This window comes from Anolis carolinensis, chromosome 2 (genome assembly GCF_035594765.1).
Source record: "Anolis carolinensis isolate JA03-04 chromosome 2, rAnoCar3.1.pri, whole genome shotgun sequence".
Lineage (NCBI taxonomy): Eukaryota > Metazoa > Chordata > Lepidosauria > Squamata > Dactyloidae > Anolis > Anolis carolinensis.
In genome coordinates this window covers 247192415-247207040 of record NC_085842.1, presented here as the reverse complement: position 1 = coordinate 247207040, position 14626 = coordinate 247192415, and the positions used below count along the sequence as shown (strand labels likewise).

At 37.9% G+C, this 14626-nt stretch overlaps 1 protein-coding gene across 1 annotated transcript in view; it reads right to left on the bottom strand.

Moving 5' to 3' along the window:
• The window catches only part of pcsk5 (proprotein convertase subtilisin/kexin type 5), a 352794-nt gene that overhangs the window by 15024 nt on the left and 323144 nt on the right, over positions 1 to 14626 (bottom strand). Inside the window, exons 25-29 of the mRNA XM_062972004.1 lie at positions 13207 to 13249; positions 12459 to 12601; positions 11615 to 11815; positions 9424 to 9669; positions 1896 to 1973 (exon numbers count right to left, since the gene is read on the bottom strand). Of these exons, the coding sequence (XP_062828074.1) occupies positions 1896 to 1973; positions 9424 to 9669; positions 11615 to 11815; positions 12459 to 12601; positions 13207 to 13249 (711 nt within the window). The remainder of the gene's footprint in view (positions 1 to 1895; positions 1974 to 9423; positions 9670 to 11614; positions 11816 to 12458; positions 12602 to 13206; positions 13250 to 14626) is intronic.

Here is a 14626-nt window from a genome sequence, read left to right as displayed (position 1 = left end):
CAGGTTTCAGCAGTGGTCACGAATATACTGCACAGTTCAAGTTTGTGAACAAATTGAAATTGAATCCAGACAAGACAGAGGTCCTCCTGGTCAGTCGTAAGGCTGAACAGGGAATAGGGTTACAGCCTGTGTTGGATGGGGTCGCACTCCCCCTGAAGACACAGGTTTGCAGTCTGGGTGTTCTCCTGGACACATCGCTGAGCCTGGAGCCCCAGGTCTCGGCGGTGGCCAGGGGACCATTCGCACAACTCAGACTTGTGCCCCAACTGCGCCCATTCCTTGGAAGGTCTGACTTGGGCACGGTGGTCCACGCTATGTTTACATCCCGTTTGGATTACTGCAATGCACTCTATGTGGGGTTGCCTTTGAAGATGGCCTGGAAACTCCAACTAGTACAACGGGCGGCAGCCAGATTAATAACTGGGGCGGCATACAGGGAGTGCACCACCCCCCTGCTAAGCCAGCTCCACTGGCTGCCGATATGCTACCGAGCCCAATTCAAAGTGCTGGTCTTGACCTATAAAGCCCTAAACGGTTCTGGCCCAATTTACTTATCCGAACGTATCTCCTCTTATGAGCTAGCTAGATCCCTAAGATCATCTGGAGAGGCCCTGCTCTTGGTCCCACCTGCCTCACAGGCGTGGCTGGTGGGAACGAGGGACAGGGCCTTCTCAGTGGTGGCTCCCCGGCTGTGGAACACCCTCCCCACAAATATCCGACAAGCCCCAACTCTTCTGGGTTTCAGAAAGGCTGTGAAAACATGGCTGTGTGCACAAGCTTTTAATGAGTAATACGATAACGTTAACATGGTCCGATTGAAGGCTGAAGCATGAGGTTTTTAGACAAATGGATCTAATTTACATGTCTTAATTATTATAATGTATTTTAATGATATATTTTTATAGTTTTAATTGATTATATGTACTGTTTTGTTTTATTATAATGTTCTTGGCATTAAATGTTGCCAACTGTTGTAAGCTGCCCTGAGTCCCCCCGGGTGAGAAGGGCGGGGTATAAATGCTGGAAATAAATAAATAAATAAATAAATAAACGAACTGTGTCCGCTCCTTGAGACACCAGATCTGGTTCTTTAGTTGCAGCCCACTTGGATTACTATAATGTGCTCTACATGGATCTGCCTTTGAAGAGTGTTCGGAAACTTCAGCCTATCCAAAGACCTGCTAACTGATTGCTGGATAGATACAGCACACTTATTGGAACAGCTCAACTGGCTACTGGTCTATTTCTGAGCACAACTCAAAGAGGTGGCTTTGACCTATACAATCCTACATGATTCAGGTTCCAGGTTATTTGAAGCACTGTGTTCTCTTTTATAAACCAGTCCAAGATATAAGATTCTGATGGAAGGCTCTCCTCTCTGTCCCATCAGTCGAACTACTTATAAAAGAGTGCATAGTATTTTAGAAATTGTGCATATACAGATACCGAGAGACTTTGGTACACATCAATGAAAGGGGCAGGGGAGAGAATTATGATATTTTCCTGTTGAATATAAAATAAAAACTATTTTTTGCAAACCTTTAAGTTCACTTCACCTATAATGACTATCTTTTGAGAACAGCAATATTTCAGGCACTTGTTGAAATGTTTATTACACATAAATTCTTAGGGAATATATAGTGTAGTGGGTTCTTGGCATCCACTGGGGTTTCGTTCCAGGTCCCTTTGTGAATACCAAAATCCATGGGTACTCATCAAATACAGTACCATAGTAAAATGGTGTCATATAAAATGGCAACGGCAAGGTTTGCTCTTTGAAATTGCTTTGGGGGAAGTTATTTTCAAGCTATTAATGGTTGAATGCATGGATATGGAGGCTGACTGTATTCCAAATCCTAATGCCATAGAGTTAGAGAGAGGCTAAATGTTATTACCTTTGGGGCAGGAAGTGCATATGTTGGCAGTTTCTCCACAGGTTTTGCACGAAGAATCACATGGTTGAAGCCAAGTAACTGTTGCGATAATGAGAGGGAGGAGGGGGGAGAAGAAAAGCACGGAGTTAATTATCTACTTAAGTTTGTATTTATTTTATTGCACATTTGTCGCACCTTCTTCCAATTGTGGAGTCCAAGTCAGGTCTGTTGCATATCAAGGATCAGGAGGCTTGCTCATTAATAAAGGGACATAAACATGAATAACACTTCAAGAGCAATATCTCACCTTGATTGTGTGATTGTGGTATTAAACAATATACTACTGGTAAGGTAAAGGTAAAGGTTTTCCCCTGACATTAAGTCTAGTCATGTCTGACTCTGGGGGTTGTGGCCATCTCCATTTCTAAGCTGAAGACCCGGCGCTGTCCGTAGACACCTCAAAGGTCATGTGGTTGGCATAACTGAATGGAGCACTGTTATCTTACTGCAGGAGCAGTACCTATTGATCTACTCACATTTGCATGTTTTCGAACTGCTAGGTTGGCAAAAGCACTTCTGGTATATAATATAAATGAGATCAAGTATGAAAGCTGTCTGTTATCTGACAAGTTGCACATGCAAGAAATCATCTATTTGGCATTTTGTTAATAATTTGTTTAGATCACTTTCCACAACTGGCATCCTGGTTTTAAAATCTACACCAGCATATGAGCAATACACATGTCTTACACATTATAATACCTGAGTGTGAACATAGTTTCTAGATTCATGATTACTAATGATGCAGTATTTCTCAGCTTCCACTAGAGGGGAATATGTACTAGGAATTGAGACACATTCAAGGTGCATAAAATGTCTTCCAGGCAGCCAGCTGTCTTCCGGAGAGATGTTACATGTTTCTGTTTAGAGCTTCTCTTCACATTACCTATGTCTTAGGTAGCACAACAATAAAAGATAGAGGGAACAGCATACACATCTTTGCCAAAGGGAAGATCGTAAAACTGGATCTATACTGCCATATAATCCAGTATCTGATCCTAGATCTGATTTGAACGGGATTATATGAGTCGACACTGCCATATAATCCAGTTTAAATAAAATAATCTGGGATAGAATACTGAATTATATGGCAGTGTAGAAGACGTCTAGAATTCAAGAAGTGGAAATTAATTCAGTGATGTTGTCAAATGGCAAGGAGATATAATAGACACCATGTGAGCAACTGATCTATTTTGAATTTATTTTGGAATAGCAACTGAGCAGCATTCAGGACTTAACAGATGTGTGTTTAAGTCTTAAAATCTGCTGTGTAAGAATGGCATTAACATCATAAATCTTAAAGCAGCTAAATAAGATAGGCTAAATATTTTGTTAGCATAAATTCAACTGTTAGTCTCAACTAGAACAGTTGTTGAGTCAACAGTTATGTCAGTATCATGGATGAGTTGTTCTACTTTAATTCAGACTAACAATTGGATTTATGTCATCAGTTTGTATAATTTTTTATCGTGTCAGAAGCAACTTGAGAAAATACTCCAAGTTGCTCCTGGTGTGAGAGAATTGGCTATCCACAGAGACGTTGCCCAGGGGATGCCCGGATGTGTTACCATCCTGCTGGGAGGTTTCTCTCATGTCCCTGCAAGCTAGACCTGACAGATGGGATCTCACCCTGCCTTGCATATTTGAACTGGCAACCTTCAGGTCAACAACCCAACCTTCAAGTCAGCAGTTCAGCCAGCACAAGGGTTTAATCTATTGCACCACCACGGGTCCAGTTTACATAATAAGTTACAGCTCACCATTCCTATACTATTCCCAGTTACAACAGCTCCATTGGCTGCCAGTTTGTTTCCAGGCACAATTCAAAGTGCTGGTTATAACCTATAAAGCCCTATATGGCTCAGATCCAGTCAATTTGGTAGATCATATCTCCCTGTCTGGATGCCTGCCTGGGTCCTGAGATCATAAGGAGAGACCTTTCAATCATGGTGAGTTAAGTGAGCAAGAGGGACCTTTTTGACTCCCTAGACTCTGAATCCTCCTCTTTCTATTGGCAGGCAACCCCCTTTTATTTTGACAGTCTTTCAATACAAAAAGGGTTTCAGGAACAAGCTAAGGGAGTGTTGTATTGCTATAAACACTTCTTTTAAATATTTTTAATATTTTATTAAGTCTAGTTCTTTATTACTATGAATAGTTTAATGCTAATGTTCACTTTTCCTATGGTTTTAATCATATTGCTCTTATTAAATTATATGCTGCTTTGGGTCCCAATTTTTTCAGAATGACAAGACAGTCGGGGAGGCAATAATAATGATAGCAATAATAACCTAGACCAAAGAATAATATCAATGCCGTCCTTCCTTTTCCCCATATGTGCATTAACCCAGCTCCTATGAACAGAATTTACCAGACAATGACACTTGTTTTCTTGTTACACAGTGTGGAATCAGCTTATAACTGTTGTTATGTACATGAACCATCTGTTTACTAAGTAGATTTACTATTTTTCGCTGCTTGTAAATACTTCTTTTTATGCTTCATCGGCCAATGTTTTTCTGTTGCAATGCATAATCCAACACTTGAAAGTGGCTCTTCATATTAGATAGTTTGTTTTGTTTTCTGCTTCTTAATTGAAAATAAATTGAATAGTTGCGGAAAATATTTTTTTGCAATGTTTATTTCTGAAAGATACTTCTTCCCTTTCAGAAGTAAACTTTTTGATAAAGTTAGGAATGGCAAAGAAAGGGTACCGCTTGGTAATATTATAGCAGCAAACACATGATTTAAGAAAGTAACCTGTTTGGTTAGGATAGAACGTAACATGGACGTGTCATGAATATGCTGCCTTTACAATTGGGTTATTTATTTGTTGTACTTCATTCTGTTTATGGCTTTAAAAGACCCAATATAGCTACAAATACAAATGCAAATATATCTAAGAAATAATTATGTCAATACAGCAAGGTATAATGACAAATATGTATATCCGTGTGTGTGTGTGTGTGTGTGTGTGTGTAATATACAAAGTATAGAAATGTATCTTGACTTATGAGAGTTATAAATCCAAGCAAACCATAGAGTAGTTGAGAAGTAAATCATATTCTCATGTATTTACTATTTTTACTTTACCTATCATTCTGACAGGTAGAATATTAATTTAACAAATGAATACCTAAAATACAAGCGAACAACTCCAGAGAGGATATCGGCTTCACCTGATTTTGGGGATAGATAGATAGTCGAGAGAAATTTTGTTTTGAAGGATTTACCACCACTTCTCCTTGATGCTAAATAACTTTCTGCAGAATTTTCATTTTCTACCTAGATTATAAAATCAGTAAGAATAAATATGTTGTGATTTACACTAACCTGTGATCAGTTGACTCTGGAGAGGTTTAATGTACAATAATCTGATTCAAGGAGGAATGGACAAAACCTAAATGTCTAGTACAGAATATGTTTGCAAGTTCAGATACAATATGGTTTGGGACCTAATCCAGAATCCAACAGACTGCAATAAGTGTTCCATAGCTCATCTTGGTGTTTGCAAGTGTCCACAAACTTGACCTTAGAAACAATGAACTGCTGCATCTACCAGGGAGCATGTTATCTGAGGAACTTGGGAGCATTAGTCCAAAAACTTACAGTTCCAAGCCATATCCCATTCAGACAATTGTTGTGTATCTGCAGAGGTAGCCTATGTCATGGCAAACAAATTAACATCTTCAGCTCTCCTTCATGTTGAAGGCTCTAGGGTTTGCATGGTGCAATCTAACAAGGGATTCACCTTTAAAGGCCAAAACATAGCAGAAAAATAGATCACGTGTGTGTATATATATATAGTTGGCACTTCACATTTTCAGGTTTAACGTTTGCATATTTGATTAATATGGTCTCACTGAGAATTTTTGGGTCTTCTATAGTCAGCTTCCAGCAGAAATTGGCACAATTTCTAGTAAAAATGACTATGGAATCGCACTATAACTAGAGATTCCTGGAGAAATGTTTCTTTCAGGTTAAAAAATAATTGTTTTTTGTTTTTTATTTTAGAAGCAGAAAACAAAACAAATTATCTAATATTTTCACGAAGAGCCTCAGCCCCTAACCCCAGCAAAGATGGAGAGCTGACTATATATAACTATATTTGGTCCTGGAATTTGAAACAGAAAAGCTTCTGTCTGAAATCTTGGAGAACTCCTGAAATGTAATAGTAATCTAGATTAACCAAGGATCTGACTCAGTAAAAGGTAGGATCCTATATCTGTGTGACCTGGGGCATACCTCTGTGCTCCCTGTCTTTCTAATCCTCACTATGCATGCATATGCATTGTTTACATTTACCTCCCATGCAGAAGGATAAGATGGGTGGAAATGCATTAAGTAATTTGCTAGATACTGCTAATCATATGAGAATTTCAGTGTAATTAAGGGTTAGTGTCAGAATTCAGGTTGTGTGGTTAGTAGGACTGTGCAAAACTTTATTTGTAACTTGTTTCCCCAAAGACCCTCGAGGAGGATGGCAAGGTCTGGAGTCGAGGGAGAAGCCCCACTCTTTCCCCAAAGGGGGTGGTGAGGAAGGGGTGGGATGGTGAGGTGGGTGGTAGGATGGGATGCCTGGCCGGGCCAGAGAGAGACAAGAAGAGACCATCACATTGAGGCTTTAATGAGGGCAGCATCGGTATTCCAAAGCAAGGAGAATTTTGTGAAATGTAGTTTAGGGTGGGGACTTTAAATTCTCTGCCATAAGGGTCCTCACTTTCCCAAACTACATTTTCCAGAATTCTGCTTATTGCATCCTCCTTCCTGAAAATTTTGGTGAGGGAAAACCCATGTTCATTCTCTAAAGGGACTGTGAGATAAAGGGGGATTGTTGGGAGTTGAATCAACCCTGTGAGGTAGGTAAAGTTAAGAGGCAGTAACTCCAACGTTTACCTAGTTGGTTTCCTTATTATTATTATTATTATTATTATTATTATTATTATTATTATTATTTCAATGTCTGGACCAGCAACTGTTGATGGACAGGTGTAAATGTGTTCTATCATTTCAGCAAGTTTCATCCTGCTAGCTCTAAAAATGAGGGAGAAAGGAGCCCTGAAGCTTCCCCACTGGCACAATTATATAATGAAAAAGTAACGAAACATTTGTTATATTTTTGTAGTTATGATACAGACCCCTAACAATAATTTAGAAACACTTTAGAAATGATTTTACTAATCATTACTAATTTAGTAATGAGTATTGAAACTTTTTTCATTGATTGCACAGGCATAGTGGTTAGTGTTAACACTGGGATATTATCTTTCTGTATTTATTAACATAGTGAGAATTCAAATGTCTTAGAAAAGGACATGGCCTACTGAAAACCAGAGCAGATCCCTTCTGCTTTGTATACCATGGTTGATCAAAAAACACCATAGTACATATTTTGTTCCTCATTACATTGATTGGACCAAAAGTACTTCAGTGGTAAACAGTGCTAAGTTCATTGTGACCAATAGAAAATTGTATTATGCACCACTTTCATTCCAAGTCAAACCTCACTCACGCCCCACTATTACAGAAGAATATTGACAAGCTGAAACTTGTTCGGAGGAGAGACGTCAAGCTCATAATAGGTCTGGAAATCAAGCCCTATGAAGAACTACTTAGGGAGCTGGGTGTCTTTAGCTTGGGGAAGAAAAAGTTGAAATAATCAACTGTAAATAATAAGATATCTAATAGAATAGTGCTCCTCAATTTTGGGGGCTTCAGACATTTTGGAGTTCAATACTGAATGTTTGAGAACCACTAATGTAGAAGATGGAGGAAACTTGCTTTCTCCTGTTCCAGAAACTAAAACAATGAATTCAGCTTTCAAGAAAAGAGATCCACTTAAACATTTGGAAGAATTTGTTAGCTACAAAAACTGACAGTCAAACCAAGTGCCCCAGAGGGCGGTGGACATTCCTTCTTTAGATGTCGTTTAACAGAGATTGGAAGGCTTTAGGGCATGCTCTAATTCTGTTTTCCTGCATGGCAGGGGGTTGGATTAGATGGTCTTATGGTCACTTCTAATTCCATTACTTTGTGGTGGTGGTGATGATGATGATGATGATGATGATGATTACTATGTCTATTCTATGTCAATGTTGATTTATACCCTGCTTTTTCTCTCATGAGGAGTCTCAAAGCAGTATTGTGATTGCATGACATTTGTTGTCCTGCTGACATCTTTGTTTGGAAGTTGCTGAAATGTGGAAAAAACGGGTAGAAATGTTCTGTTGACACAATATTGCAGAATACCTAAACTGTAGGCTTGTTCCCATGTGGATTATGTGTTAACACAGAGGACTAATATGTATTGTTCTGATGCACAAGGGTTAAAATAAATTCTGTAAAAGAAAATGTTCAGTGAAAAGATAAATATCACAACTGCTTTTGAAGCCGAACTTTTGAAGGCACATCAAGTTGATTTTTTAAAAATCCAATACAGTAAATTTGACATTTCAGAAAAGAACATCTGACGTGAAATACTTCTTGCATTTTTATTTTTAAGAAAAAGGGTTTTTGAAACCAGCTGGAAAAATCTCTCTCTATGAATTTGTTCAAGAATACATATTCTACCGAATTTATATTCTCTTTTGCTCTCTTCCAAAAAAGTATTTTTGATTCTGTGGCTTGATTGATGAACATAAAAGACTAACGCTGCCGCAAGTTACTCAGTGACAGTAATAAAGCCCTTACATCTTATTAAACAGCTATTCTTGCTGAACTGCTGTGTGTTAATATACAGTGAATCAAGCGCTTTGCAATTATGTCTCCTGGCTTCCAAAATCATTTCATCATCTCGTACACAAGATAGAATACAGATGTTCTGAGCTTCACTTATTGGCCTTTCTCTCTGTGTTGGCTTACACATTTTTAAAAAGCTAAATTCACACTTCTTTCTTTGTTTGCTGTCAAAGCACATTCATGGTTATCCTAATTTGGGACTGAATTACTTAACTCCCCACCGCCTTCCCAATGAGCATGCAAACTTGGAATGCTATTAAAAATTGCATGCTGTCTGATTTGGAGATCTGAAAGCAAGTAAAATTTCCCTTCTTTTGCCTCCACCAAGCCCCCAACAATTAATCACCTATGGGCATGACAAAAAAAAATCATACTTGCACAGATAAATCAACAATAATGTAATTATAAAGTGGTTGCACAACACCACCTTCTGAATTTAAAAAAAATCAAACTTAACTGATTTTAATAGCTCTTAACACTGGTTAGGATAAGATGAACTAAATCACAGAAGCTGACATTTGGATGCGATATGATTGACAAATCTGTCTAGTCCTAAGTCATCAGTAATGATAGAAGAACAGAGTTAGCAGAGGTGGGATCTTTATGCCTACAATGTTATTCAGCCTTCAGCAAGGTATAAATACTTCCTGTTTAAAGTGTTATGCTTGTCTAGAAAATTCTATCTTGTGTTCAGGAATATGCATCTAATCCTTGATTAACATAATTTCAAAAAAGATTTTTAAAGTCTTACGTTGCCTCCGGACAATTCTCAGGTTTGGGTTTTGGCGAACTTCCAGGGGAAGAGGCATCTGAACCTGTGGGGCAGCCACCGAGAACGCCTCTTTCAGTGCCCTTTCCACCCGGATTTGGTGCATGGACGGTACCATCAAGAGATCGTTCTCGGCTGGCTGTAAGGATTGCGATGGGAAATAAGGCAAGAGGCGGTCTTTCGAATGTGCAGAACTCAAGCCATTTGAATTGAGCAGCTTCATTCTCTCTATCAGTAAAATAGGATTGAGAAGTTATTCATCTTTATGAAATAGAACAATGACCCCAAAGAAGGTACAATTGTTATTGATTGGCTTATATATATTTGCTACATTCTAATCAAAATCATGATAATTATTATGTTTTAGCTATGAAAGTAATGCTAACTACAAGTGAAATCTGGAATTTACACAGGTGAATCAGATTGATTTTAACAGCCCAACATTTCACCCGAAGCCCTCCAATTTGTTTAGAGTAGTTAGAAATGTGCTCCTTCTTAAGTTACCAATTTTGATCTACAGTATGCCCCCATATTGTGAGTGATATGTTTTCAGACTTCCTATGATCAATGAAAAATCATGGGCAATAGCAAATCCTATAGAACTAATTTCTTTATCATAGAAGCAAACCATAGAGTCATGCTCAAGGACCGAGGAAATGTCTACAAAGAACACATCCATAAGCATTGCTTGGTTTTCCCACATGACTCTATGGTCAGATTTTTTTTGCCAGGTATAGATAAATAAAACTGCAGTTTTTAGACTACGGATATGTGGGTCATACTGTATGTTGAGCTCAACCAAAGATGAAAAAAAATGTATTAAATTGGTTACTGAGGTATAGGGAGAATGTGGTTCTCAGATGGATATGAGTTCTATATTTCAATTTTTCATTGATCAACATATATTTTGGTGCCTCAAATGCTAGTCCTGTTTCTGTGTATATTTGACCCGCTGATTCCAAAAAATGGCACCAGTTTCCCCCTATCAGCTCTAGTTTTTGAGATACAGAACATATGGCATATACCAGTCTCCATCTGCTCACCCATAGGAAATCATGATAACTACATCTAAAAAATGAGAGCTGATGTGGTCTATCCAATGCAATTTTCTGAATCAGTGCCCCAAATAACTCCTGGAACAGGCCTAAAAACCAAGACCACAGAAATGTTTTTGTGTGTGTGTCGGGTTGTGTAATTTCCAGATTAACTGGAATGGCTATTTTTTATTTCAAAGGGAATAGGTTTTTTTGTTTAAAAAATAATAATCTGGAAGTAAATTAGATAACTGAACCATAGGATTTGGTTTCAAGATGCTTTTGATCAGGAATTTAATTCTCTTTAAGAGTCACTTCTACCAAGCATATCCCAGAAAAAAATGGAGAGATACATACAAAATGTCACCTGTATTAATGAAACCCTGTATATGACACTGGTGACTTAAAATGTAATTCTTCATTAAGTTTTTTCTTGAAGGAGACAATTAGTAATTGTAGCAATTTTTGTCTGAAAACTGCCATTTTTTATTTTCCCCACAATTTAGGATTTATTCTGTGCAAAATTTGCATGTGGTTGATTCAAATAGATAAGAGCATTTCTGTGCAGTATATTATAGTCTGTGAAGAAAAAGAGGTTTTCTATGCAAATCAATCACATGTGAATTTTGTGCAGAGTAAGAAAGTGTCTTTAGTGCAGACAATGATATTTCTGTACAGAAAAGCACAATAATTTCTGTACAGAAAATGCTGTTTTCTGTATAAGCAACTGCATGCAAGTTTGAGCCAAATAAATCCAGCACAGTATTCTTGTCAGTCTGAGGTTCATCTTGTCATGGTTTATTGACACTTTAAAAAATGAGGAAGTTGGCTCATTTTATCTACAGTGCACCCCATATACTGCTGATTGGGGCACTATGGGAATAATGGTGTGCTGCTTACAGATCCAGCCACTCCATGTCTAGGCCCTGTTTGGGGTTTGTGGCAATCCCCCCTCCAGCATTAGAACCAGCAGTTATCCAGGATCACGATGATTGCTGATAGTTTTCTGTCAGTTGAATAATCTACATTTCTATAAATAAAAACCGCACTGAAAGTTTGGAAAGAATGATTTGCTTACTGTAATCACGGGTGCTGGCAAATTAAAATTAAATCAGTTCAGAAAAACTATGGCAACATACCGTTCCAGAATTTTCCATTTACTTGTTTGTTTTTGGGATTCACACACTTTCCATGGAATAACTGTAAAATTCCTTTGCAACTAGTGCAATCGTTGTAGCTGAACCCTTTGCATGTTGTGCAGGTCCTGTGGCATGGTTCACATTCCTCTGTGACCTCATCGCTGTAGAAGCCAGCTCCACAATCACTCACACATTGCCCATCTAGAACATAAATACAAAGCCTTTGTGTCATAATACCAGTTCTAGTAAGTACAGTTATTTAGTGAAATAAAAAACAGAACATTATGTGTACGTATTTTCAACGGGTGATCCTTTGCTATGGAATGTGTGGATTAAGTTTGCATTTGTACTGTTGACTTATTCAGTAGTGCATGGAGAACATTTTGAAGAAAACTGGAGCACCGTCTCAGTCATAGGACAATTGATGTTTGCTTAAGTTTCTCTAAAGAATATGCTCTAGATTTCAAAACTAGGTTTAGAAACTCCAAATTCCAAAGTTCAACATATTTAAACTACAGAGGGCAAATTTGAAGAACAATTTGTTTAATTCTCCAGGAACATTTATGTAGTACCACAGTAGAAACCTTATAGACAAATGAAATGAATAATAAAAATGGATAAAAGCTTGAATATAGATTATATAAATCTTTGGTCTCTAAGACAATAATTGCTTATATAAATGGTGTTATTCTTAGAAAACAAAAAAGGCAAAGTCATGAGTCGAAATTGCTATAGAACACTGATTATATACAGTGTGTCTTAAATAAATGCACCCTTTTTTCATGGGAAAGGTTTGAGAACATTTTCAAGAGGATAATATATAAAGTACTTGCATTTTGCTTACCTAGAAGAAAAAAACCTTCTTTGCACCAGAAGCACTCATATTTATCACAACTTCTGCAATTTGGTTGACATTCTATGCAAAGGAGAGCGCTTTCATCATTGTAGGTATTCTGAGGACAATTTCTATAGCATCGCTGATTGTACCTGGAGGCAAAAGAAACAGTTTATTTTTGATGCGGGTGTTCTTTTTTCTTCACTTGGCAGGACAGGAAAGGAAAGATAATGATGGATTGAACTTAACTGAAAAGAGAATGTATAATCCTCCCATGAGTGTCCCACACAAATTGTAAACATTAACTCAAAAGCTCTTTTGAACAAATCTTGCCAAGAAAAGCCTGTGATAAGTCCGCCTTAGGGTTGTCATTGGTCACGAACGACAACAACAACAACAACAACGAACTTTAAAGTATCTATTAACTTACATTATAACGTGGTCTGCATCATTATTATTGGCTCAGATGTTTATTATTTTTAATGATGGTGTATTTTTGTCTTAGCTTATATCTTGTCATTTGAATAGCTCTATGTTATTATCAGTCTGTCTATTATCCAACAATTTATCGATCCATCCATTTATCTAATAACAAACCTTCTATCCCAAAATGGCACTCAAATTAGCAGATGGAATCCATATTTACTTTTACTTAATGCTTTGATCCTTCTAGCTTTCCTCAGGAAGCATTGTTTTGTTTGAGAAATCAGAGGGAGGTGCAGTGAATGGTGAGGAAGAGAGAGGTAGAGTGACTTACATATAATAACTGTGAATACATGATGTGCAGATCCTTGGATCGTCTGTAATTAAAAACAAATGACATATCAGAAACAAAATACAATGTCAGTCCAAAGTTTGACCAAACTGGCAATGAGAAAGGAGAAAGGTATTATCTAATAACAGTATTTATAAAAAAGGAAAGAATCCAGTGGTGGACTTCTACTGGAAACACATGAAATGCAGAATCAATTGTACACACACACCAAAACCAGTTCCATGGGACTTGGATTTGGAAATAATTTCGGCATGATTTTTCAAAGACAGAGAGGGTTGAAGGTATGAAGGGAACACTAGAACATTGAATTTAATTCAATGATGTGATGATGGTGACTGCAATTTGCACAACTTTGGTGAAAGATGTATTCCTCAATATTATAGCGCAAATGCTTCCTATGGCTCCTAGTTGCTTCCTATGTTATTTTTTAATCCAATATAACCTCACCTAGCTTTCTGTATAGTTTAGGAGATTGGCTGCATGGGGGCAATGCACCCTCTGGATTCTAAAACTGTTGCTTCCCTGTCACTAGCATCTGCAAAGAAAAGGCACTCATATAGAAATATTGCTGCTCAAAAGAAGAGAAAGACTCTTCCCAAATCCTAGTTCTGAACCTACTGTCACCAGTAATGGTGAAAAACTAGTCCCCCCCACTATACCTGGCACTCAAAAAAGTTCACCAGAGATCCCTAAATCCCACCAGGCAGCAGGGTTGAGTTGAAATTATACCATGCTACTGAGCTCAGAAGTGGAGTACATATCATTTCCCAGAATGTGCGGTGACATAACATTTCTTATTCCCTAAACATTATGCCAAACACATTAGATATTTCACTGCTTTAAGGTCAGGCAGCTGGAGATTTCAGCTGAAATGATTAAAGACTGCTGAACCCTAGGTGGCAGAGCACTCTGAAAGGCATCACTTTCTCCGATCTAATCAGGACTCTCTCACTCCCTATAGAGCTCCCATAATGCTAACACACTGCATTCAGTATTCAATCAGGAACCTGTTTTATTATATCATCCTTGCAAGTACATTGACAGCCCTTTTTGAGACGAATCCCGCTATCTTGCTGAAAGCAAGTCTTTAGAACTGTTACTACTATAAAGCCTTCACACTAAAGCAATTGGTTCTCTGAGGGCACCAGAGGCAGAAGTAGGTTTGGCTGTGTTATGTTTTGTATTAGACAAAATCATAGTCATCTGCAAATAAACAAATGGCAACAAAACTGCAGGATATGCTTTGGGCATCCATGTGCCAAGCCTCCTTTGTTCCTTTTGAATGAAATATTTCTAGCCAAATTGGGGACTGCCTTCCTAATGGTGCAGCAAAAGATACTGACTTATAAACTGCTGTGGATATGATGAGGCTGATTCTTTAGCAGAACAGTTCTAATCATTT